Here is a 25018-nt window from a genome sequence, read left to right on the forward strand (position 1 = left end):
TCCCCCACCGCGCCAGGGCTGCGGCCGGATGGGGGCAGCTCCCCTGGGAAGGGAGGGGAGAGCATCCCAGGTCACCCTCTGCTTTCTTCCTCAGAGGCGTGGGGCCCCAGCCTCACGTCTTCGGCCTCTCACCCCCACCCCACTGCACTTCCTTATTTCCTCTTTTCTTCACCCCCCCACCCCCCCTCTCCATCCTCTCCTCTTCCATTTATCTCCTCTGTTTACCTCCAGTGGCCTAGGTCTGAGGAGGGTAGGGGACGGGGGACTTGGAAGCAAGGGTCTGCCTAGGCGGGCATCTCAGTAACACTTTAGCCATCATTGGATGCTAACAAGCTATTTCCTAGTTTCCAAAGTGTTTGCATATTGTTCCATTCTCGTCTTTGATCTTGCAGAGTCCCTTTTCCTATTGTCTTTTTCTTATTGGTTTGAATATGAGAAAATTGCAGCTCTGAGAGTTGCTGTCTCTTCTCCACTCTCCCCCTTCCCTCCCTCAGGGACTGCCTTCATTTGGCCACAGCCCTAGTAGAGTCTGGCAGGGAAGGGGGCAACCTCAGAAGGTAGGGGATGGGAGGAAGCACCAGGTGGAGGGAATAGCAAGTGCAAAGGCCTGCAGCCATGAGATTGGAGGGCACATTTTTCAAGGAATTCTGGACCACAGATCAGGGAGGTAGAAAGCTGGGAAATGTGGACCTGAAGAGTTCTGGGGGGTGTGATCCTAAAATTCCAGGAGATTCACTTTATTCAGGAAGCAATGGGAAACCACTGCAGAATTTGAGCAAGAGACAAATGTGATCAAGTCAGGATTTGGAAAGAAGCCCCTGCAGCCAGCCAGAGGAGAGAAATGTTCACTGGGAAACAGCTTGGGGGTGGAGAAGCCAGAGAGAGAATATAACAGTAATCTAGGAGAGGAGGAAGGGTTGCTTATACATCCTGGATACCCCAGCTCACCCACAACCCCTTTGCTCAGATTGGATGTTTCAGGGCATTTATTGCACAAACACTCATGTAGCGGTTTCTCTTTGCCTGGGACACTGGAATCACTGTACAATTACCAACTCACTTTATCCTCACAATTTGTGAGGTAGTTTATGTTTTTTTCCTTCCATCTTACAGATGAAGAAGTTGAGTCACAGAGAAGCTAATTCATTTGTCTGGAGTTACACAGTTAATCAGTGCTAGAGCCAAATTCAAGCCCTCATGAGGCTCTAGAGTCAGCTTTGCTGTCTCATAAGGGGAGAAGGAGAGTTTGATGGAAAGGGAAGAAGGAAGATGAGGCGAGGGGAGGTTTGAGGACCACGCTGCTTCAGAGTAGCTCGGAAGGGTGACAGCTGCCCTGGATCAGGAAGGAGCAGCCATCTGCAGTCCTGTAGCTCAGCATCCCTTTCGTGTCCAGGGACTGTGTCAGTCCCAGCAATGCTCAGGAGGTTGGAGTGCCAGCTGTGGCCCAAGGCTGAAAACAGAGAAGGAAGAATTAGGGATTAAGGGAGTTTTCAATGCTGGATTCAAAGCTAACAGTCTCTATCCCCAGGCATGTGTAGACTAGTGGGAGTTTTTGTGGGTTGGGCTGGAGGGGAGTCTGAATCCCAGTGTGATTTAGTCAGGAACAGTATCTTTTCTCCTTCTTTCTGTTCTACAGCCCTAAGCAGGGAGACTCATGGAGTGCACAGAGCCCTGGGCAGAGGAAAGCTCTGCCCTTGGACCCCCCAACAGCCAGTTCTACACATGTCTGGATCTCTGCCTAGATAGAGCCCGATGGTTAGATTCTTACCTCTGGGCCCCACCCCAATGGAGGAAGCTCCTCTACCTCCCATACCTATCCACATCCTAGGATTAACGTGTTCAAACAGGAAGTAGATGACACGCTTTTATGTCTGAGACTCTAGAGCCAGGAAGCCTGGGTTCAAAACCTACTCACCTCTTCCTGGCTCCATGACCTTGGGCAGTCACTCAATTTCTCTTAGCAAAATGGGGAAGGGTAACCAATGCTTTCCTCTTGGGAATGGGGTGAGGATAATTAATGCTAATTATTAGCTAGGGTGATGCCTTCCACAGAAAGCCTTCCTGGATCTCCCACCCAACTATGCCCTGCTCCTTATCCCTCAGAGAAGTCTTCTTGACACTCCCCTATTATGAGCTTCTATGATAGTGTAGTCTTTTCCTTTTTAACATCAGTACACTGGCAATTTATCTTTTTACCTTTGCCTGTTTGGAATTGCCTGGGAGCTTCATAAGAGTTGGGACAATTCATCTATTTTCTTCACCAACAAATCGCTGAGTGCCCAACACTGTGCCTGGCACCCAATAGGCATTTAATAAATATCATTAAATGAATGAGTGAGTGATCAACTCTATGAAATAGCTTCTGTTGTCCTCCCCATTTCATAAACCAGATTAGTGATCCAGACAAGGGCAGTGACTCACAGAATTATCAAGCCCTTCTGTGTGTCAGGAATTGTGCTAAGAACTTTATGGATATTACCACATGTTATCCTCAAACCAGCCCTTTTCTTGCATGAGGAAACAAGACCCAGGGAGGTACTGTCACTTGCCTAAAACCATTAGTTAGAAAGTAGCAGAGTTGGCATTCAAGAATTCTACTTCAGGCAATAGGAGTGGTGACAGAAGAAGGATTAGATGGGTTGTCTGAAGTGTGGGACAGGTGGGAGTGTCCCACCTATCAGTGATACTTTAGAGTGGGGGACCCTGACCTAAATGGTTTGGACTGGTGTGTTCTGAGTGGCCTGAGATCAAAGGTCAGGGATTCAGACAAGGACCAATAAGGGAGTACAGGAAGGGTGTTCTAGTGGAAGCGGTGGTGGGGGTGGAATGCAGAACATCTTGAGCAAAGACTCTGCAATGGGCCTGAGTCAGGCTCATTCCAGGGCTGAGAAGAACCTGGGTGTGGCTAACATGGAAGGAGAAGGTAGACCACAGCTATTTAGAACTGGACAGGCCCTGAGATCTTCTCCAGTTCCCCAAGTCCCTCTTTCATTTTACAGATGGGAACACTGAGGCCCAGAGAGAAGGCCTACATCTAGCAAGTGGCAGAAATAAATTTGGGAGCCTTTCCTTAGTCCCCAAGGGCATGGTGCCTGAACTTTGTTGGGAATCTTGGGAACAATCTTTATCATAGCTGCAAGCTCAATCCATGCCTACTGCACCTTCTGCTTGGACCAGTTTCTAATAATATTCCTTTAGTTCTTCTGTAAACTGTGTACAAGATAATTGGCACAGCATTGTTTATTACTGCAAATATTGGGAATGACCCAAATGCCCATCGGGAGGGGACCGGCTAAATAAATCATGAAATTTCTGACAACAGAATGGCATGTGGCAGTAAGGAAGGCAATGAATCTCTCCATCTTCTAATACAGAGAGGGCTCCACGGGGACAAGCAAGGGATAGAATGTGGGCAGGGGGAGGAGTGAAGCCAGGTGAAAGGGAGGATAATAATCTATTTTTGTATTTGTCATAAACGCATAAAGAAACCTTGGAAGTCTACATAAGAAAATGAGATTACTGAAGAAGGCACTGGGAAGAAGAGGAACAGGATGAAAGAGGGAGACTTCATTATAAGCCCATTTATAATTTTTTGGAATCATGTGAACGTATTTACCTATTAATAAAATAAAATAATAATGAGGACAGCTGCTGCTCAGCTATTGCCGAATGCTGTCATATGGGAATAAGCGGTCAGTATGGTCAGATTTTCTAATTATTCAAGAGAAGCCAGAAATCTGGATTTTATTGTACAATCTCTTGATTTTTAAATGTTGGCTCCATTTTTGCTCAGACATTTTTTAGGCCAAGTAAATAGGTCAGTGGGTCAGACACGGCCGGAGGGCCACCAGTTTCAGCCTCTAATGGCTTCCTGCTCCCAGGGCTGGAGTTCTCAGCACCCCATGCCCCCCACCATGTGGGCAGTGGAGGACAGAAATGCATCCTGCCCCTTCTCCCAACACCCTCAAACCCTTGCCCCTTGGGGCTGTGACATTTGGGGCTTTTAACTCAAGATCTGGAAGGCAGAGAGGGGTTATGAACTCTCAGATAATTCCCTCCCCCGGGGCCCTGCAGGCTCCAAGGCCCAGCTGCCTCCCGCTGCCCACCCATCTGTCCCTGGGAGGTGGGGACCAGAGTGAGGCTGGCAGTGATGGGGGTGGGCAAGAGTCCCCGCTCTGAGCCTTGGATCACTGGGCTCTGTCCAGATTCAAAATCCAAAAGGAAAAATCTAGAGACTGTGAGAAAAGGAAAACAGGCTTGGCTGTATGTACTTGGTGTATGCTGAGCTAATTCACCAAATTGCCAAATTCACCAAAATGCCAGAATCAGAAAGGCCCTAAGGGACCGTGTCATCCAACTCCTTCATTGTACAGATGGGGAGACCAATCTCTGCTCCCACCCATGGCCCCAAGCCACGGTCTTGTCACCTCTCTCATGGACAACTGGACCACACCAGCCTCCTCATTGGGCTCCCTGCAGCCCCTCTTTCGCTCCTAATGTTCAGTCTCCACCCTTAGCCAGAGAGTCCTCTTTTAAAAAGAAATCTAGTCAGGTTTCCTTCTGCTCAAAACCTTCTTACTGCTTCCTACCCCACTTTGAGCCAATGTCCCCAGCACTGCCTACAGTCTCTCTGCTGCTTTCCTCGCTAACCTCACCTCCTTCTGTCTTTCCCTCCTTCATACTGTTCCAGCCACTGACTCTTCGCTATTCTCTTACCATGCCAACCTAATCCTCCCTGCCTAGCTTTGTTACCACAATGCCACCCTGGGATTCACAAGGCTCCATCTTTCTTTTCTCTAAAATGCTGCCTCTTCAGAAGGTTTTCCTAGTAACTTCCCCTGCCACTCAGAGGGGATACCCTCACCTGCTTCATTTTTATCCACAACATCTATCACTACATAATGTTATACTATGTATTTGTTTCTTGTCTAGAGGATAAGATCTGCAGCAGTCATGCCTGTATCCTTCACCATTGTGTCCTCCGCACTTAGTGGAACGTAGCACATAGGTATAATGATTCTGAATTAGCTGTGACATGAAAGGACACAGGTCTGTAATTCAAGTGACAGACAGTCCTGAGTCTGCCATTACCTGCTTAGGTGACCTTGAGCAAGTCACCTCACTTCTCACCTCTGGGCCTCAGTTTCCTCATTGGTAAAACAAGCAAGTCACTAAGACACCTTCAATTCAATAATCCTGGAAGGTCTTCCCTGCTCCAATGTCACTTTCTTTCCTATAGAATCCAAAAGTCCTTTAAACAAACAATTGTGAAAAAAAAAAAAAACAATTGTGTTTATTTATTTACTTATTGAGTAGTTGACACAGTCACATGGTTCAAAGTCCAGAGGTACAAAAAGGACACGTTTGTCGTCCCTTGTCTTCCAGCCATCCTCTCCAGAGACAATCAATGACAAGTTTCCTCTCTCAGTCTCTCTCTCTCTCTCTCTCTTTTTTCTCTCTCTCCCATCTACTTATCTCTAACCCTATTCCACCATTTTGAAACAAAGGATAGCTTAATTGTACATACTTCTGTCCTTTGTCTTCTGTTAACGTAATAGCATTTTCAGAGACGGCTCCATGTCAATGCACAGACAGTGCGCTTGCTCTTTTTCATGGCATCACAGCATTCCGTTGCATGGATGGTCCATAATCTACTTCACTAACCTCCTAAAAAATGGGCTGTTGGGTTGTCTCCAGCCTGTTAAAACAATCTGTTAGTGAATAATTTTGTGGACGTACCATTTTGGATCTCTGTAGACTAAATCTACTTGCTGATAGAATGGTATGTGTGTTTATAATTTAGATAGATCCCTTTGTAGGGATTCTATCCATGTCTGTCACACATACTGGCATTGAGTAAAAGTGCTTGGAAAAGGGCTTTTAAAATGGACTGTTATATAGCCTCAGACTGCAGATGGGGAGATCATTCCACCTTGCTAAGCCTGTTTCCTCTTCCAAAGAAAATTTCCTACTTCATGATATGTAGTGGCGAGGATCAAATGAGAGAGTATAGGGAAAGTACTCAGCACCTTTTCTGGCACACAGTAGGACCTCTAAAAAGATTAGCCATTCTTCCTCTCCTTGATGTTATTCTCTGCCCGCAGACTGTGGGCTCTGTGGGAACAAGGACCTTGTCTGCCTTGTCCACTGTTATAGCACAGCTCCAGGCTAATGGAAGGTGTCCAATAATTACTTATTGAGTGAATGAGTCCACTTCTCAATGTCACTTCGCTCATCAGGCCCTCCATTGTGACCTAGCTCCTGCCTACTCATTCAATTTCATCTCCTCTCCCTCTCTCCCCTTCTCTTTGGGCTCCAGCCACACTGCCCTTCTCCATGTTCCCCCCTGCCACAGTGCCTTTGCATGTGCTCTTCTCCCTGCTTAAAACAATGTCTCTACCTTACCTTCACCCATAGCCTCTTCAATTACTTAGTTTACTTTCATTCATTCTTAGATCTTAGGCCAAGTGTCACTTTTTAAAGAAAGCTTCTTTTACCTCCACCCCCTGGTTTAGGTTAGATTAAAATATATCTTATTGGGCTCTGAGCTTTTCATTTGAGCCTTAGAGCAGTTAGGAATAGTATATGCCTGAATGTTAATCTTATCCTTGTGACTGAAAGCCTGCAAGACTCAGGATCAGGCCTGTCCTATTTATCAGTGGATACCCAGGGCCTGGCACAGGGTAGGCACTCAATAACTGTTGCCTTGAGCGAATGAGTGAATGCTAACACCTATTTTACAGATGAAAAGAGTCTCTCATCTCCAGCTAAGACAGGGAAAGTCTTGACTTCATGTTCCACCCTCTTTCCAGTGGAAGGAGCAACTCCTGAAAGGTTCTGGTTGGTGAAGAAGGAGAGGAAGGGGTAAAGGGGGGGGGGAGAGACCCTTAATTTTCTCCAATGCACGATTAGGTCATGGGCACACTCAGTCATTCAGTAGACCTCTGGGTACCTGAGGTCCTGGGCACCTGAGGGGAAGCGCATGGAGCCCCTAGCCCCAGCAGGCTCCAAGGCCATGAAAAGCCAAAACAGTGGCAAAAAAAAAAAAAAATAGGTAGCCCAAAAGAGGAACATGACTGATGTCAGAAGAAAAGAAGGACCAGGGGCACCTGGGTGGCTCAGTGGTTGAGCATCTGCCTTTGGCTCAGGTTGTGATCCCAGGGTCCTGGGATCGAGTCCTGCATGTTCTCCCTCTGCCTGTGTCTCTTGTGAATAAATAAATAAAATATTTAAAAAGAAGGAGGAGGAGGGGGAGGAAGAAGAGGAGGAGGAGGAAGAGGAGGAGGTTGTCCACCAAAGTATAATTCCCTCTGGAAGGCCTGAGGGGAGAGTGACCTTCCTGAGGATTGAGGACTGGGCGGGACGAAGGTGTCTTCTAGAAGGAGAGGCTTTAAGGGAAGGGGGTAAGCACTCAACAAATGGAGAAAGAAAGCAAAGGATATTCTGGGCAGAGGGCATAGCCTGAGCAAAGGCAGAGAGGTGAGAATGCTGGGATGTGTTGGGAGACTAGGGTTCAAGAATTGTGGAGGAAGAAGAGGCAAAGCAAAAGTTGAGCTCACAAGAGCAGCACCAGGAAACATGGCTCGAAGGGTCATTGCAGCACTTTTTTTTTTTTTAAGATTTTATTTATTTATTTATTTATTTATTTATTTATTTATTTATTTATTCATTCATGAGAGACACAGAGAGAAAGGCAGAGACACAGGCAGAGGGAGAAGCAGGCTTCCTATGGGGGAGCCCAATGTGGGACTTGATCCCAGGATCCCAGGATCATGACCTGAGCCAAAGGCAGACGCTAAACTGCTAAGATACCCAGGCATCCCTGTAGGACTTCTGATAAGATGAAAAACAACTGGATACCTGGGTTGCTCAGTGGTTTGGCTCAGGTCGTGATCCTGGGGTCCTGGGTTTGAGTCCCACGTCAGGCTCCCTACAGGGACCCTGCTTTTCCCCCTGCCTGTGTGTCTGCCTCTCTCTGTGTGTCTCTCATGAATAAATAAAATCTTAAGAAAAAAATATGGAAAACAACTGAAATGTCTTCCCACAAGAGAACTGTTTAGTAAATATGATGCCACTGCATGGACAAGCCATACACAGGTGGATAATGCCTCATGTTGGTGAGGACGTGCATTACCAGTAGGGGTATAAATGAGCGCAGCCATTCTGGAGAGGAGCCTGGCAGTATTTAGAGGGGAAAGAAGCATATTCATGCCTTATGACAAGGCAGTAGTGTGCTAGGGCAATCAGGGTGGCTCTGTGTGTATCAATGGGGAGAAAAAAATGGAACTCAAGCATTCACAACCAAGGGAAAGGACAAGTGAAATGTCAGGGGAAGCAGCTCGGGTTCTCTGGAGCTTCCAGGAGGCAGGAACTAGAGATACACAGAGTAGATGGATAGAGCTGGAAATATCAGATGAAGGGGGAAAAAAAGGAGCAGGAAATGAACATGACTTATAGCACAATAATATTTATCTGGATTTAAAATACTTATCCAGTTTATCAGTATCTATTAAAATTGGACATAGCTAGCAATTCTGCTCCTAGATACACACACAACAGAAATGCATGCATGTGTGTGTACCTAAAGACAAACAACCGGTCACATCTGCACTTTGTAACAGCCCCATGCTGGAAACTACCATATGTCCACTGATAGCAGCAGAATGGTTTGATTGTGGTGTAATTTGACCAGTGGAATACTTTATAGCATTGAAAGTAAGTGATCCATCCACAACTACACACTATTATAGAGATAAATCTCACGAACAAAATGTTGAGCAAAAGAAGTCAGACACAGAAGAACACACACTGTGTGATTCCATTTGTACACATTTCAAAAACAGACAAAAATCAATGTCTGGTATTGGAAGTCAGGGTGGTGGTTATTCTTAGGCTGGTTGTGGGGAGGCTTTGGAGGGGCTCTCCTCATTCTGTTGTTTGATCTGGTTATATAGGTGTGTTCAGTTTTTTGAAAGTTCATGAACTGTTGTGCATTTATCATACATGCTCTTCATTGAAATTTTTAAAAACCTATAAGCACATAAAACAACTACTATGCATTTTGTAAGCATTCTCAAATATTTAAGGATGTCTATCAGAGAGTTATGGTGAGGTCAGAATTGAGCAGGGGGAGAGAGAGGGAGGAAAAGGAGAAAATAGTTCAAACGAGAGAGGATCCTTACAGACTACCTCCTGACAGTGTGCTAAGAACTGAGCAGTGGGGGCAACCCCTGTGGCGCAGTGGTTTAGCGCCGCCTGCAGCCTGGGGTGTGATCCTGGAGACCCGGGATTGAGTCCCAAAGTCGGGCTTCCTGTATGGGGCCTGCATCTCTCTCTGCCTGTGTCTCTGCTCTCTCTCTCTCTCTCTCTCTCTCTCTCTCTGTGTGTGTCTCTATGAGTAAAGAGACAAAATCTCAAAAAAAAAAAAAAAAAAAAAAAGAACTGAGCAGTGGGGCCTATTCCACCCTTGGTACTTCAGTGCATAAGAAATCAATGTAAAATTTAAGTTAGCAAGCTAGAGAAACAAATGAAATATGGTGCTTCTACATTATAAAAAAACATGGCAACTGTCAGAAAACAGGAGAGTGATCTAAACATACCAATCAAAAATGTCCAAGAGTCAACAGACTACAAAGTGATCCATTTGTGAGCAGTGCCCTCCATCTGCCTTACTGCCCTACCACACACACGATGGTCTCCTATATTTTCTCAGGGTTCCTAACTATGTCTTTATATGAATATCACAGTTTTGAAAAGACACACTCAAACTGGGACTCTAAGGGGAACTGGGTTGAGGGGAAGGGGTGTCAAAAAGGAATTTGAAACTTTTCTGTGATGTTGTCAGTTTTGGTAAGAAGAATCTGTTCCTGGAATTTAAAATGAATAGATTTAGCATTAAAGGTAATAGCAAAGGCCAGTTCAGGGAGGCCTGTAATGTTCTAGCCTTGCATTCTCTTTGAGGTCACTTAAGATTTTTCAAGTCAAGCCCTGGGACCATCTGTTGCCTGATGAAATCAGGGCAAGGGGAGTTGGAAGACAGGTTCCCCACCTGGCTCCCCATCTGGCTGCATGACCTCAAGAGGGTCCCATCCTCTTTCCGGGCCTCAGTGTCTTCATCTGCCCTACGGGAATCAGGTTTCTGTGTTACTGGGGGATGTGGGAGGATGAAGTGAGGGCACAAAGGAAGATGGAATGAATGTAAGGATTCTTCTCTGGGTCAGAGGAGGAAAGGAGTGGAGCCCTCCCCTCCACCTGCCAAACCCACGAGGGCGCAAAGGAAGCAGAGGGAGGAGCTGGGGACCACCCAGGAGAGCAAACAGTCCATCTGTGGGACAGGGGCATGTTGTCAGCAGCTGGGAGGCCCAGCCTGGACTACTCACAGGTCAGAGCCTTTGAAGCAACCACCCAGGCTGCCTGGAGAATTGGGACATTGAGCAGGCTTCTTGCTACTCCTAGGCCCAGTGCAGCCACAGTCCTGTGCCTCTCCGAGCCCCCATCACCATCCTCCCGTCCTTAACACCCAGCTCCCTAGACTGTGCCCCTCCCCCCTTTTAACCCACCCTATCCCCACAGCCAAAGAGTGCTTTTACAAAGTAAACCCAATCATGTCCCATATTTGCTCAAAACCTTCCAGTAGCTTCTCACTGACTATGAACAAAATCCAATCCCCTTACCTTAGCCAACAAGTCCTGGCATGATCTGCTGCTCCCACCACCCACCTCCTGCACAGGGGTTCAGAACCTGGCCTCAAAGAGAATCTGCTCAATTAGAGTTCTGGCTTCCTTCCTCATTCATTCATTCAAAAATGTCTATTGACCATCTACTATGGGTCAGGCACTGTTCTAGGCATTTGGGATGTGTCACTGACAAACGAGACAAAGATTCGTGCTCTTGTGGAACTTCTTTTCTAGCAGAGGGAGATTTAACAGTAAATACAAATAAGTTAATTATATAACACATTGGAAAGTGTCAAGTGCTATGAAAAAAAAGGAGAAAAAAAGCAGAGCAGAGGAAGTTGATCAGAGAACAGGGAGGGGCGGGGTTTGCATTTTTAAATACAGTACAGTGGTCAGGGTAGGTCTCATTGAGAAGGTGAAATTTAAGCCAACACTTGTAGCCAATGAGGGAGAGCAGAGGGGGAGAGAGATGGGAAATGCCTCAAAGGGGCAAGGCAGGCATGCAGGGTCTTGTGGGCCTCAGCAGCAAGGAGTTTGGCTTTTACTGAGTAAGGTGAGGGTTTTGGGGGATTTTGACCTTAGGGTGGGGGAGGCAGGGAAGGAGAAGAAAAGGAAGCCAAGCAGCCCTTGCAGATGTCATGTGGATGGCAGTTTCCATCCAGCCTGATCCCACAGGGGTACTGTGGAGTGTAAGCTAAACCTCAGAGTTATCCACCCACACCCACACCAGCATCCCAGGCAGGGAAGGTGGGCTTTCATATCTCTGATAATGGGTCATACCTTAGGGGGAAGGTAAGTCACCTCAGGAGTTTCCAGCAGCCTGCAGGCAGTCCTCCCTAAGGAGAGAAGCAATTACTGGTTACTAAACACACACCCAAAGAGGGTGCACAGTAAAAGGGGATCCTAGCAGAATGGGCACAGCATTCCTTATGTTGGCTCCAGTCCCCAAACACCAAAGTCCCAGCAACCATGTCCCTTTTGGCCTAGCCTTAGGGTGGCTAAAGATTGGGGACATACCCAGTGTGACCAGGCAGGGTTTTTCTGGTTAGGGATCACCCCCACATCCCCCAGACCCTGGCCCATCTCCCAAGCCACCTGAGGCTGCAGAGAGATTCATCCTCTGCAATATTCTGACCATGTGGCAGTCCAGGCTTCCTTCTGGAATTTGAACTAGTTACCCTCGAGTTAGCTCTGTTCATCTTTGACTACTTTGGATTTTAGAAAGTTCTGCTTTCATTCCGTAAACATTGGCTGAGCACTATGTGCCAGGCACCATTCTGAGCTCTAGAGACATAGCAGTTATGGTTTCTGCCCTGGAGCTTATGGCTGGAGAGGGAGATGATTGGAGAAAAAGATAATATTTAAGCACGGAGATCGGGGATGCCCAGGAAGCTGTGTGGGCCCAGAGAAGACTCCTGACCCTTGGGAAGAGGTGACACCAAGCTGATAAGTGGAGGTATACCTTGACACAGGTACAAAGGTGTGGCAGAAAATTAATCCAGGCTAATGGAGGAATGAGTGCAAAGGCCCTGAGATGACCCCCTTGCCTGCTACCCCCACTGCTACTCCTTGGTGCAATGACCACCCTCTCTTACTTGGATGAGTGTAGCAGCCTCCTCTTGGGTCTCCCACAGAGAGGCAAAGAAGATGGGATATGCAGTCACTAACTCTTCTCTCTTCTTGGTTAAGGGTCACTCCTGCGGGCCTTAGCTCACCAGCATTCCCCCAACTCAACTCGCACCCATGAGCAGAGAGAAGCAGGAAGCCACAGGCCTGTGCACCGTTGTTCACAGGTGACTTCAAGGGAGAGCTTACTGATTTGGGCAGGGCACCTACAGCCCCTTCTATAGAACCATTTGTTTAATGTCTCCTTCCCCTTTCTGACCTCATCTCCTACTTCTTCCCCTTGCTCATTCTGTTTTACCTATACTGGCCTTGCTATTCTTTCAATTTGCCAAAAGCCTCATCTCAGGTCCTTCATATTGGCTGTTCCCTCTGCCTGGAACACTTTCTCCCCAGACATTCACATGGCTTACCCCTCATCTATTCCACATCTCTGCTCCAGTCCATCCTCTTCAGAGAAGCCCTCCCTGCCCACCATATTGCAAATAGCCCCTCCATCATTTTTCCTCCACCTTGTCCTGTACTGTTGTTTTCCACAGCATTTGTCCACCTGACCTTTGATATATTTACATGTTCATGTGTTGATCATCTGTCTCTTCTGCCAGACTGAAAGGTTTCTAAGAACAAGGACCAAACAAGGACCATGTCTGGTTTTTGCTCGTGGTGGAATCCCTATAACAAGGTCAGGACAGTCAATATTGTGGAATAGATTATTATAAACATAAGTGAAACATATGACTTTAGGGGCCAGTCACAGTCAGTTTGGGAGCCTACTTCAACCTTTCTCCATCCAGGCCCATTTGGCAGGGGTCAGGGGTCAAGGGTCAGTCTGGTCTGGTCCTCTTTGGGCTCCAGTGTGGAAGAGACCCAGTCCTGAGATTTAGGCCCCAGGGAGTCCTCCTAAGCCCTATTTCTCCTTTGGCAAATGTTCTTTCTTCCTTCATAGGGCCTGTGCCTGCGTTTCTGAACCAGAAGGTGTTTACACAAAACATCTTGGGTTTGGCGACAAATTCACCCTCAGTGAGGAATCCTTAATGAATCTCCTTCTTTCTCTATGCAGGGCAGCTGCAGGGAAAATTAGCTGTCTCTAGCACTTGAAGGAAGCCAAAGGCCAGGCAAAGAGGCAGTGCTACTGGGGCTTGTGGGGCCATAATCTGGGGGATACAGTTTTTTTCAGGGTCCAGACACAGCTGTGGTATGGAGACCAGAATGCTTCTAGACACACGTTTGTTCCTGACTTTCTGTGTGGCAAAGCATTGCCCTTCTCCTGGCCTGAGCTCGCAGCCATGAAATGGGCAGTAATAACCCATCTGTACAAAAATCGTGAAATTCAAGTAAGGCAAGGGATGTGAAAGGGCTTGGTTACCAGGGGGCCTGATGAGAGAATAAAAAAGCTAGAATCAGGGAGGCAGGAGGTCAGAATTCTAGTATCAGGTCTGCTGTTCACTTCGTAAGCTCCTCACTGCTCTCTGGGCCTCAGTGTTTTCAGCTGTGCAATGAGGGGTTTGGGCATGGAGATCTCTAGGGGACCTTCTTGTTCTGAAGGGCAGCCACATTCCGCCTGCCTGCCTCTTCTTGGAGGTCCTTCCAAATTCTATGGTTCACACCGATTTGCTTTCTTGCACTTACAGAACTTTTTTTATTTTTTCAACACAGAACTTCTTTTCTGAGCTGAACTGCACATGGTTTTCAGCCCCTTCCGTGGGTCTAGGTCAATTGCTCTGGATATTGGGCCCAAGACAGGAGCTCAATCAATACTGCTGAAAACAGAATTTTAAAAATGATTCCTTCTGGGCACCTGGGTGGCTCAGTGGTTAAGCGTCTGTCTGCCTTTGGCTCAGGTTGTGATCCCAGGGATTGAGTCCCCCATCAAGGTCCAAGCGGGAAGCCTTCCTCTCCCTCTGCCTGTGCCTCTGCTGCTCTCTGTGTGTCTCTCATGAATAAAAAAAAAAAAAAAAAAGACTTCTGCCTCCTTCTGATCCCGCGGAGAGACAATGAAGGGGATTTTTATTCACTCCCATTTTATAAATTGGCAATGGAAGGTGTCAGAGGTTAAACAGAAGTAACACTGACACGTGGACCTTCTTGGTATTCCTTAAACAGGGGAAGAATGATTTGTATTACTCCAAAACACTTATCACTGCCTGCCATAGTATGTAACTACTTGTTTTGTCATAAATTGTCAGTGTTTCCCATTAGGATGAAGTCGCATGAGGACAGGGACTGTGTTTTGTTCACTGTGGCACCCTCAGCACCTAAAACTGCCTGGCACCTAGCAGGTGCTCAAGAAACAGAAAGGGAGGCAGGAGCATTAAGAGGCATCTCTGCGGACATATCAAATAAAGGGCTAGTATCCAAGATCTCTAAAGAACTTATTAAACTCAACACCAAAGAAACAAACAATCCTATCATGAAATGGGCAAAAAACACGAACAGAAATTTCACCAAAGAAGACATAGACATGGCCAACAAGCACGTGAGAAAATGCTCTGCATCACCTGCCATCAGGGAAATACAAATCAAAACCACAATGAGATACCACCTCACACCAGTGAGAATGGGGAAAATTAACAAGGCAGGAAACCACAAATGTTGGAGAGGATGTGGAGAAAGGGGGACCCTCTTGCGCTGTTGGTGGGAATGTGAACTGATGCAGCCACTCTGGAAAACTGTGTGGAGGTTCCTCAAAGAGTTAAAAATAGACCTGCCCTACGACCCAGCAATTGCACTGCTGGGACATAGATGCAGTGAAAAACCAAGACATCTGCACCCCAATGTTTATAGCAGCAGTGTCCACAATAGCCAAACTGTGGAAGGAGCCTCGGTGTCCATCGAGTGATGAATGGGTAACGAAGCTGTGGTCTATGTATACAATGGAATAGTACTCAGCCATCAGAAAGGATGAATCTGACCATTTGCTTCGTCGTGGATGGAACTGGAGGGTATTATGCTGAGTGAAGTAAGTCAATCGGAGAAGGACAAACATTATATGGTCTCATTCATTTGGGGAATATAAAAATTAGTGAAAGGGACGACGTCAACGATGGAGAACTTCCCTAATGTTTGCCCCTATCCTCACTTTCACCTAGGATGAACCAGAAAAAGCCAAATGTGTCCCCAGAGCCAATCACATAGGGTGCCCCTAATTAATTAGGTAATTAGGGTGTTATTGCCTAATTCTGCTACTCCTCCTACCATCATCAAAGAGTTACCTCTGCTTGGGGGTCCTCAGCAATCATCAAAAATAAAATGACAGCTGATGGAGAGTTGGATCCATACAGAACCACAGGTTAAAAACTAATTCTTTCTTGGTCAGAGTGAAGAACTCTAGGGCACCTGGGTGGCTCAGTGGTTGAGCATCTGCCTTCCGCCCAGGGTGTGATCCTGGAGTCAAGTCCCACATCAGGCTCCCCACAAGGAGCCTGCTTCTCCCTCTACCTATGTCTCTGCCTTTCTCTCATGAATTAATAAAATCTTTTTTAAAAAAAGGCGCTGGGGAAGGAGAGAAAATGAGTGAAAACATCAGTGAGGGTGACGAAACATGAGAGACTCCTAACTCTGGGAAACGAACAGGGGGTGGTGGAAGGGGAGGTGGGTGGGGGGTGGGGGTGACTGGGTGACGGGCACTGAGGGGGGCACTTGACGGGATGAGCGCCAGGTGTTACGCTATATGTTGGCAAATTGAACTCCAATTAAAACATATACAGGGACGCCTGGGTGGCTCAGCGGTTTAGCGCCGGCTTCGGCCCAGGGCGTGATCCTGCAGACCCGGGATCAAGTCCCACATCGGGCTCCCTGCATGGAGCCTGCTTCTCCCTCTGCCTGTGTCTCTGCCTTTCTCTGTGTGTCTCTCATGAATAAATAAATAAAATCTTAAAAAATATATATATATACAAAAAAAAAAAAGGCAGCTCTGCGGCCTACGCCCTCTGAGTCTGCAGGGGGCGCTCCAGTCCCGCCCCCAGGCTAGGCCCCGCCTCTCGCGTCCCAAGGACGCCCCGGTGTTGGCGCCTGCGCACCACTCTCCTTTTAATTGCGCGTGCGCGCCGGAAGCCCTGGCCGTGCGCGTGCGCAGCCGAAGCCGAGGCTTACCGGTGTTGGAGCCGGGCTCGCTCCCCGGTCCGGGCTGAGTCGGAGCTGGCGGGCCCCATGCTGTCCCCCGAAGCGGAGCGGGTGCTGCGGTACCTGGTGGAGGTGGAGGAGCTCGCCGAGGCGGTGCTGGCGGACAAGCGGCAGGTGGGAGGCTCCTCCGCGGCCCGGGGCCGGGGCTCGGCGGTCGGGGCCTGGCGGCTGGCGCCGTAGGGCCGCGCGCGGGGCCCGGAATCCGGCTGTGACGCGGGCTGGCCGTGGGCTCCCGACCGTGACCTCGGACCTGGGGCGGCGGTGAGGGAGGGAGGGCCGGACACCTGGCCCGGCGCTGCGCCTCACGCACGTATTAGGAGCGCCTGCTTGGTGCCACGGATCCCTGTCTCCGTCCCCCTCCGGATCCGAGCCGTTATCTCTTTGGGTAACGGCTCAACGCCTTTTTCAAAATGCAGTTCCTCCTCCTCCCCCCTTCCCCTGCCCCCCCCCCCCCCGACCGCGGGTGCCCTGTCTTCGCCAAGGTTCTCGGGAGAAGAGGAAAAGGGGCCTGAGTAGTTTTGACGTTGGGCAGGTGGGGACGCCTTGTGCTAATTTAAGTGCTAAGTGTTTGGAGGGAGTTAATGGGGGAAGGGAGGAGGATATAATTGGATCTGGGCTTTAAAAAGATTTCCTCTGGCTGCTGGTGGAGCACAGAGCCTAGAAGGGTAAGGGACATGTGAGGGGCCACTGCCCGGGTTCAGGCAAGGAATGGGTTTGGGCCAGGGTGGTGGTGAAGGAGACAAGTGCGTGGGTCTGAGGTATCTTTTGGAGGTGGATTTAGTAGGTCTTAATGATAGTTACATATGGGGGTGAGGGAGGAGGAGGAGTGAACAATGATTCATGGCTCCTCATCTCCAGTTAGAATAATTGGATATTTACTGAGAAGGGGAAGACTTGGGTAAGTGCCCATTAAACACTGCATCAGGGTGTGCTGGATGATGATAACGTGGTGGTTAAAATGTCTCAAGCACTTACTGTGTGTCAAATACTATGCTAGCTCATTTAATTCCTGGCTCAGTAACCTGTGAGGCAGGTGCTATTCATATCTCCATTTCCCAGAAGGTGAAGTTACACAGCTCGCCAGCGTTCTCAAGAAACCCTACTGCCTCCTCACTTCCATAGCAGCTTCTGTGTTGGTGCCATCTCCGTGCCCCCCACCCCTGTCGTTGCAGTCTAGTATTTTTGGGCTTCTTGTGATACTAGGTCAGAATCAGCCGGAGGAACTAGTCCAGGGGGAGGTTTCTCCTCTCTTGGAGATTCAGAAATACCCTGAAGCTTGAGCATTAGCACTTCAGTGGATTCCCCAACACCTTCTGGGGGGGAGGGGGAGGGCCCCTGCACAGAGCATTGTCTTTAAGGACCTGGATCCAGAATAGGGGAAGACTTACATTTACACATCAGTGTGGTTTAGGCATGACATTGGAAGAAACTCAGGAATGATGTCTTGTCTCTCTTGGGTTTTAACAGCCCCTGGTCTGTTGGGAGGTGATGGTTTGGGGCAAGAGGGAGCTGAGTTCCCTCCTGCCCATGTGCTTTGCAGATTGTGGACCTGGACACCAAAAGAAATCAGAACCGGGAGGGCCTACGAGCCCTGCAGAAGGATCTCAGCCTCTCTGGTAAGTCAAGGTTTCAGTCATGCAGTCCTGGGGGCCTGTTCTGTTTTTCTTGTAAGGCTTTCAATTTATTTATCCCTGATAGGGACAAAAAGCCACAGTTGTGTGACACAGCCTGTGGAGATGAGGGAGAAAATGTTGGAGGTCTGATACAGAGTGGTTTCAGCTGCTCATCTCCCTGACGGGGGTGGGATGTGGGAGGGTGTTGGTTGCTGGATCATTGATGACACGAGGAAGGTGCTAGGGTGAGGTGTGCTCTTACAAATAAAACTACATGATACTTAGTTGGAAGTTTTTTGTTTTTTTTGTTTTAATTGGAAGTTGTAAGAAAGCTGAGGAAGGAACTGGACAGAAAAAAAAAAAAAAGAACTGGACATGGGGTGGGTGTTGGAGGAAGGGTTTGAGGGCTCTAGTTGAGGCCAGGTGGGTATGACCAAGTAAGGGGACGGGTATCATAATGAAGGTTACAGTGGTCATAATGAAGAGCTTTGGGGGGAGATGTGCAGGGCCTATGCCTCACTTTCTTCAGGTCTCTGCCCAAATGTCACATAATCAGTGAGGCTTTGTTGGACCATCTGTTAAAGTAACAAGGTCGTCCTGTACTCTGGCATTCCCCCTCCCTTACCCTGCTTTATTTTTCTCCAGAGTATTTAGCCTTATCAGGGTCTGACAAATCATATCTTGGCTTGCTTATTCCTTCTCCTCCACTATGTCATAAGCTCTATGAGGGCAGAAACTTTGTCTTGTTCTGCTGTGTTCTCAGTATCTTAAACAATGCTTGGCAGAGAGTAGGTGCTTAAAATATTTGTTCAAAGAGTGACCATTTGCCATTTCAGAAGATGTGATGGTTTGCTTCGGGAACATGTTTATCAAGATGCCTCACCCTCAAACGAAGGAAATGATTGAGAAAGGTAAGGCTTTCTGGGGATGGGTCAGGGACGTGTCCCACGTAGCATTAGTCTTAACCTAGAACTGGAGAGTCAGGCTTTGGACCATTTGATGAGAGGCAGTGCTCAGACAAATGTGGTTTTTTATTTTTTTATTTTTTTAATTTATTTATGATAGTCACACACACACAGAGAGAGAGAGAGAGGCAGAGACATAGGCAGAGGGAGAAGCAGGCTCCATGCACGGGGAGCCTGACGTGGGATTCGATCCCGGGTCTCCAGGATTGCGCCCTGGGCCAAAGGCAGGCACTAAACCGCTGTGCCACCCAGGGATCCCCAAATGTGGGTTTTAATTCCTGCTCTGCCACTCTGAGTTATTTCCTTATCTCTGAAGGAGGGGATGCATCTCCAGAGCATAGTTGTTGTGAAATTGAGCTAAAACTGTATGTGTACTTAGCCTAGTGCTTGTTTAGCAGTGAGGAACGAACTGGACCACAGATAAAGAAAACCCAACAAGTGGAGGCTTAAAGAAATATAGTTTTGTTTTTCTTGTTAGTAGTTGTCCAAAGGTGGGCAGTCTAAGACTGGCACTGAGACCCAGCAAGGTCACCCTCATGTATTCTCATAGTGGCTGTGTCATTTCAGGCCTCATGTCCATAGGCCAGGCTGCAGGAGCAACAGAGGGCTTTCCATACATGGCCTTGCTTTCTATTTCAAAATAATGCTGTTGTCCTCAGAGACTTTTGACGTCTCATTGGCCAGAACTAAGTCATGTGGCCACCATAGCTGCAAGGGAGCCTGGCAGAGGCACTTTTACTTTTCACATCCCCTGCCATAGAGATTGCACTGAAAATGGAGGTTTGAGGAGAGTGAGCCTCTAGAGAGTGCCACAGCCTAGGTACTTAGCATGTTACTCAAATCTTCGCAGGCATGATCCTGGGGGCTCTTTGGAGAAGCATCATAAAAGTACAAAAGGGAATGGGTCCTTGGCTGGAAAAATGAAAGATTATGCATATTCCCCCGTCGAAAATGTATGTGCCAAGAGGACCAGCAAGGTCGCCTCTGTCCCTGAAGGCAGAGGCTCCCTATCCCTGTTGAAATAAAATTATAGCAAAGGAGACTAGATCACCTTAGAGAAGTTTCCACCTTCCTGTTGAAAAAATACACACTACTGTTATGAATATAAAATTAAGAGTTGTTATTGCACTTGGGTGGTGGGCTGCTGGCCACTCAGGTTCTCAGCTGTCTTGGCCCACAGTTGTGGGTTGTCGCCATACCTAGAAGGGTTCTGGGATATTATCATCACCAGTTCTTAGGGGTTGATGCAAGTAAAATAAGCTTGTAAGAGACTAGCATTGCTCATTTACCATGAGTACTAGAACCATTGCCCAGGCCAGAGGGCTCGACTGCTCAGAGCTTATCTCCATCAGAAAGAATGAAGATCTGTGGAGAAGACCAACTAGCCAGCACTTCACTCATGAGCAGGTGAAGTCAGGTGACATTAGGCAGTTGCATCACCAAGTTTTGTAGCCTGTACTTCCTGTAGTGCAGTTTGCCTTCAGATGTGATCCATCTGGCAAGATAACCTTTTCTGTTCACCACAGTTAATTAGATTAAGCTTGAGCGCCAGATTTGCCCATTGATTGTTCAGATCACATGTTACTATGGTCATGTTGCTTAAAAACTGCTCACCTTGATAGACTTAGGTTTGTAAGATTCCTTAGCCACACTTTTTCCAACCATCTTGGATGTGCTGAGTCTAGGTTCTTCATTCTGGTCTGATGGTTCTGTTTTCTGGAATTTCACTGTGGGAGGGGGTCCTAAAGTCCAGATATTGTCTTCTCCACCCATGAGCAGCCCAGGGTACATTGCATAATGAAAACAGGTCACTGGATGGAGAGGCGGGTGCTCAGTCCTGCCTGGACTCACTTAGCCTTCTTGGGCAGACCACCTCCCTTTCTCTAGCCCTTTAATTCCTTCCTTAGTTGGTCTCTGACGTCCCCTTCTTCCCGAATGCCAGGAGCCCTTGCTTTCAAGGAGGCTAGGAGAAGCTGACTTCCCCAGCTGCCTTTGGTCAGTGTGTCTGTAGTATAACCCCATCCGCTGCCCACCTCATTTTTTTCAGATCAGGATCATCTGGATAAAGAAATAGAGAAACTCCGGAAACAACTTAAAGTGAAGGTCAACCGCCTCTTTGAGGCCCAAGGTATGGGCCTGGAGGGAACTGGAAGCCAGGCTGGGAGAGAACTGTCAATGTCAGCGTGGACTTTGCAGAGCAGGGGTGGGAGGCCTTCCCAGGTAGGTGGGCGAGGGCCTAGGCAGCATGTGAGCCGCACAGAGGCTATTGGCAGGCCCAGAGATGGAATGGACAAGGTTTGTGGGGTCTTATTCCTCTCACGAGTCTTTTTCCAGCCATAAGGGGAACAGTCTGGGGTATCTCACATTATATCCTGGGTGTGGTATAGGAACCAGGACAGTTCTGTCTGAGGGGAACAGAGAGGGCCTCAGTCAGATGGTCAAGGTCAGAGCTGAACTTCTGGGTAAAGCTAACCACTCCAGATTGGTCACAGGTTTGGCAGAAATTGGTAGGTTTCTGGGCAGCAGTATCATGGCTCTGCAGGTTCTTGGTGACTCATGTGCCCCGTCCAACGCATTGCAGGATTTGAGGCCCTCCCCCGCTAGATCTTGGGCCAAGTGTTTGGCACATGAATGCAGCATAAGCCCCTTTCCTGGGCCTGACTCCAGGGCCAGCAGGAGGTTGGACAACAGGAAGCCCAACTTGCTGATGATTGTTTTCTCCCCCTAGGCAAGCCAGAGCTGAAGGGTTTTAACCTGAGCCCCCTCAACCAGGATGAACTTAAAGCTCTGAAGATCATCTTAAAAGGATGAAACTCAAAAGCCAAAATGAGGGATCTAAGACAGCATCCCCCCTGAGGTCATGGCGGACCCAGGACTCTCCAACTTTGTAACCTGCAAGGACATGAACTACCCCCTGCTAGGAGATAGGCATCAGGAGTCTGAGCATAAGAAGCCTCTGTCTGTGGGGATTGGCTGCTCTGTGACGGCAGGAGGGAGCCCTCAGCCTGCCAGTGTCTGTTGGGTCTGGCCACTGGAGTTGGATGGACACAAGACCCATTGATAGGTCCTGGCAGCCACCAGTGGTGGGTGGGGGCAGTGCTTTGGGGGTGTGAGAATGACCGAAACAGGCACTCATAACAAGAGCCTGCTGTTCACATGGGCCCCTGGCAGTGGCGGGGGAGTGACGGGGGACATGATTCCTGCATTCCTTTCAGGAAGAGAGGCATTCTCAAACATCATGTAGTGGACTTGGAATAAAGCAGGAGGCTCACAGGTGGTTTCTGAAAGGATAGAATCTTGGTGCTCCATCGTTCACCACAGCCATCTGTGGGGTAGACACACCATTCCCCACCACTGCCTTCCACTTGCCCTTTTTTCCTGCTTGCCCCTGGGATAGAGCCCAGAGTGGGTGCTGCTTATCAAACTCCTGCACTTGCTGTTTAGTCAGGAAAGCCTTTACAGAGTTCTGTACTGGGGGTGGGAGAGGGAGCTGCCTCTTCACGAGGCCCTCCACCACCTCTGAAGACAGGGCCTGGCCAGCACCACTCAGTTCCCGCCTGCCCTCAGTGGTCTCGGATCCTGGTGTGAATGTGCTGTGAGGGCAGCACCATCTCTTTAATGTTCATTGAGGGCTTAATAAATGTTTCCTAAATGAATAAACAGGAGCTGCTGTTCTTCACCTCATCTCATCCTTAATGAAGGGCACACTGCCTCAAGCACACCACCTACAAAGGGGCAGTGGCTCCTGCCGGGAAATGATAGCAGGATTAGATAGGCAGTAACAGTGATGGCTGCAGAATGGAGAACACGTGCCTCACCTGGGTCCCCTCACCCCACTTGGCTCCAGCCCATAATTATATGGAAACACAAGCTGGTATGGCCAGGTCTTAACATTTGTTTTCAGAGAAGCTAGAAATTTGGATTTTTAAGTTGAATCTTTTCTGTCTTTTAAATATTGCTAATGCAGAAATTTTTAAAGACTTGGGTGTTGGCCAAACAGAATACCTGACATAAGCCAAATTTGACCCATGCCTATGATTTTACATCTTCAGTTTTTTAAGTAGAAGTAGCATGTGTTTTCCCCATGATGACCCTAAAGTGGGCAGGTGGAATTGGAAGCTAGATGTCTGCCCATAGTAGGTTAGTTAAATGAACTGATAGCTCCAGACAGTGGAGTACAGTACATCTATCATCAAGAATAAGGAAGCTCTCTGAGCACTGACTGAGAACAAGTTCCAAGATGTAGTGAGAAATGAAAGTGGACAAATGGGAGTCTAAAGCCAGTAATTAGTGTGCAAACACTGCATGATCCCGCCCAAAACAAACTCCAGGGCTGGAGCACGAGAGTGAAGAGGAGACATCCATGTTGTATGTATTTTTAAATAAAAATGTAGGGAGTAGGGAGCTGTAGCATTCACCCTGGTAGCTGCTGTCTGGGTTGTGTGCCTGGCTCCTGATTTGTATCTGAACATTGCCCTTGCCTGTCTGGCAGTGTGGTTGCTAGGCCAAGGGAGAGCCAATCACCTTGGCTGTCCTGGAAATGAGGAACCTGTGTTGGGCTGTCTGCCCTTGCCTCAGTCACAAGGATAGAAGTCCCCACGCTCTGGAGGCAAGAGACCCAGAGTGACCTGGCTTCTGGCCTTCCCAAGGCTGGCTGGTTCACGTCTTGGGTTTGCCAGTATTGTACCTTCCAAAAACCCTTCCCTTCCCTAGGCAGTCAAAATCTGCCTGTCTTGCAGCAGGGATAATTGTAACAATCGGCCTGGGGTTCCATAGTAGGTCCCTGTGGAGTTTGCCCATAGCCCGCTCTCTTGCAATCTTTCTTAATCCTAGAGGAGGCTTAGGAATGGGGAATATATAGAAAATACAGAACTTGTACTTGCAAGATGGCTCTTCAAGCCATCTTCTTGCCTGCCAGGGCAAGGCTTTCTGTTTAAAAAGCTCAGCTCCCAGCCTGAAACAAGAAGGTGCAGAGAAGCACCTCCATCACCCAGCTGACTTCCCCATAAGTACATGTTTGTAGAGACCTCGCTAAGCAGCTCAGCCTTCCTTATCTTTACCTTGTCCATCTGAGAAATTGGGGATTCTCCATTTCTCCTGCTTGGGAGTTTCAAGGAGAGAAAGGTGTATTGAGGGCTCAGCCCTTCCCCAGAGCCCAATAAACACAGTCTAATGACTGCTTGCACACCTTAAGACCAGTTCCCTAGTCTCTGAACCCTTGCTTCTGAAGGATCATTTTAGCACTGACCTTGGAGACATCAAGGGTCAAACCCAGGAGGACTTGGTGTCAGCAAACAGCATCCCCTGAACCAGGCCCAGTGCGCAGTGACTCCCAAGTAAGGCCTGTGCTCATTTATTGGATGTGGTCTCTCTGGGGTAGCAGGGCTTGCAGCTGTCCTCCCTGGGTCTGATTGCCAAGCCAGTCCTGCAAGGCTAAAGCACAACCATTCCCAGGGACTGGCTGTCTCCCGGCGCAGAGGTGACCAGGGTGGGGCTGGGGTCTCCAGGGGGCCCAGAATGAGCAGTGAGCAGCGCACCACAGGCCACTGAGCCCGCAAAGCTGCTGCCAGGCCAGAGGAGGGGAGGCAAGGGCTCCAGGTCGCCAGCCGCGGTGCTGGAAACAGGTAGGCAAGGACTGCGGGACACCTTCCTGGGGTCGCTGTCCTCCCTGCAGCTGGGAACTAACTGGAGGCTTTCTTCTGGCTCTGAAGGGAGCGGAACAGCTGCCTCAGCTGATTGCTCCGGTCGTTGACGCACCCTGGAAGGGAAGTGGAGTGTTAGTTGGGATGGCCTTGGGGAACACTGTGCTCCCACTACCAGCTGGGAGGGTCTGCGCATCCCTGATGGTTTGCGTCCTGACTCTACTCCGTGGCCTTCAGGCACGTATTTTACCCGCTTCCAGCTTACCAGGATACCTGCTTTCTGGAGTGAATGTAAGGATCACCAAAAAAGGGTGACATTCACTTTGGCTTACTTTGACCCAGATGCCAAATCGATTCACAGGAATGATGTGTAGAAG

General features: G+C 48.4%; 2 protein-coding genes across 4 annotated transcripts in view; one reads left to right on the forward strand and one right to left on the reverse strand.

Annotated features, from left to right (window-relative positions):
• Positions 1-16336: 16336 nt before the first annotated feature.
• On the forward strand, positions 16337-22659 carry PDRG1 (p53 and DNA damage regulated 1). The gene is made up of 5 exons (XM_025986099.2): positions 16337-16535; positions 17962-18037; positions 18871-18945; positions 21047-21127; positions 21728-22659. The coding sequence occupies exons 1-5, from the start codon at positions 16449-16451 to the stop codon at positions 21808-21810; spliced, it is 402 nt and encodes a 133-aa protein (XP_025841884.1). The 5' UTR covers positions 16337-16448; the 3' UTR covers positions 21811-22659.
• Positions 22660-24329: 1670 nt separating this feature from the next.
• The window catches only part of TTLL9 (tubulin tyrosine ligase like 9), a 49135-nt gene continuing 48446 nt past the window's right edge, over positions 24330-25018 (reverse strand). For all 3 annotated transcript variants that reach the window (XM_072736138.1, XM_072736140.1, XM_025986096.2), the window contains one exon: positions 24330-24757. In XM_072736138.1, the coding sequence (XP_072592239.1) occupies positions 24681-24757 (77 nt within the window). In that variant the 3' untranslated portion in view covers positions 24330-24680. The remainder of the gene's footprint in view (positions 24758-25018) is intronic.

This window comes from Vulpes vulpes, chromosome 14, assembly GCF_048418805.1.
Source record: "Vulpes vulpes isolate BD-2025 chromosome 14, VulVul3, whole genome shotgun sequence".
In the NCBI taxonomy this organism is placed as follows: domain Eukaryota; kingdom Metazoa; phylum Chordata; class Mammalia; order Carnivora; family Canidae; genus Vulpes; species Vulpes vulpes.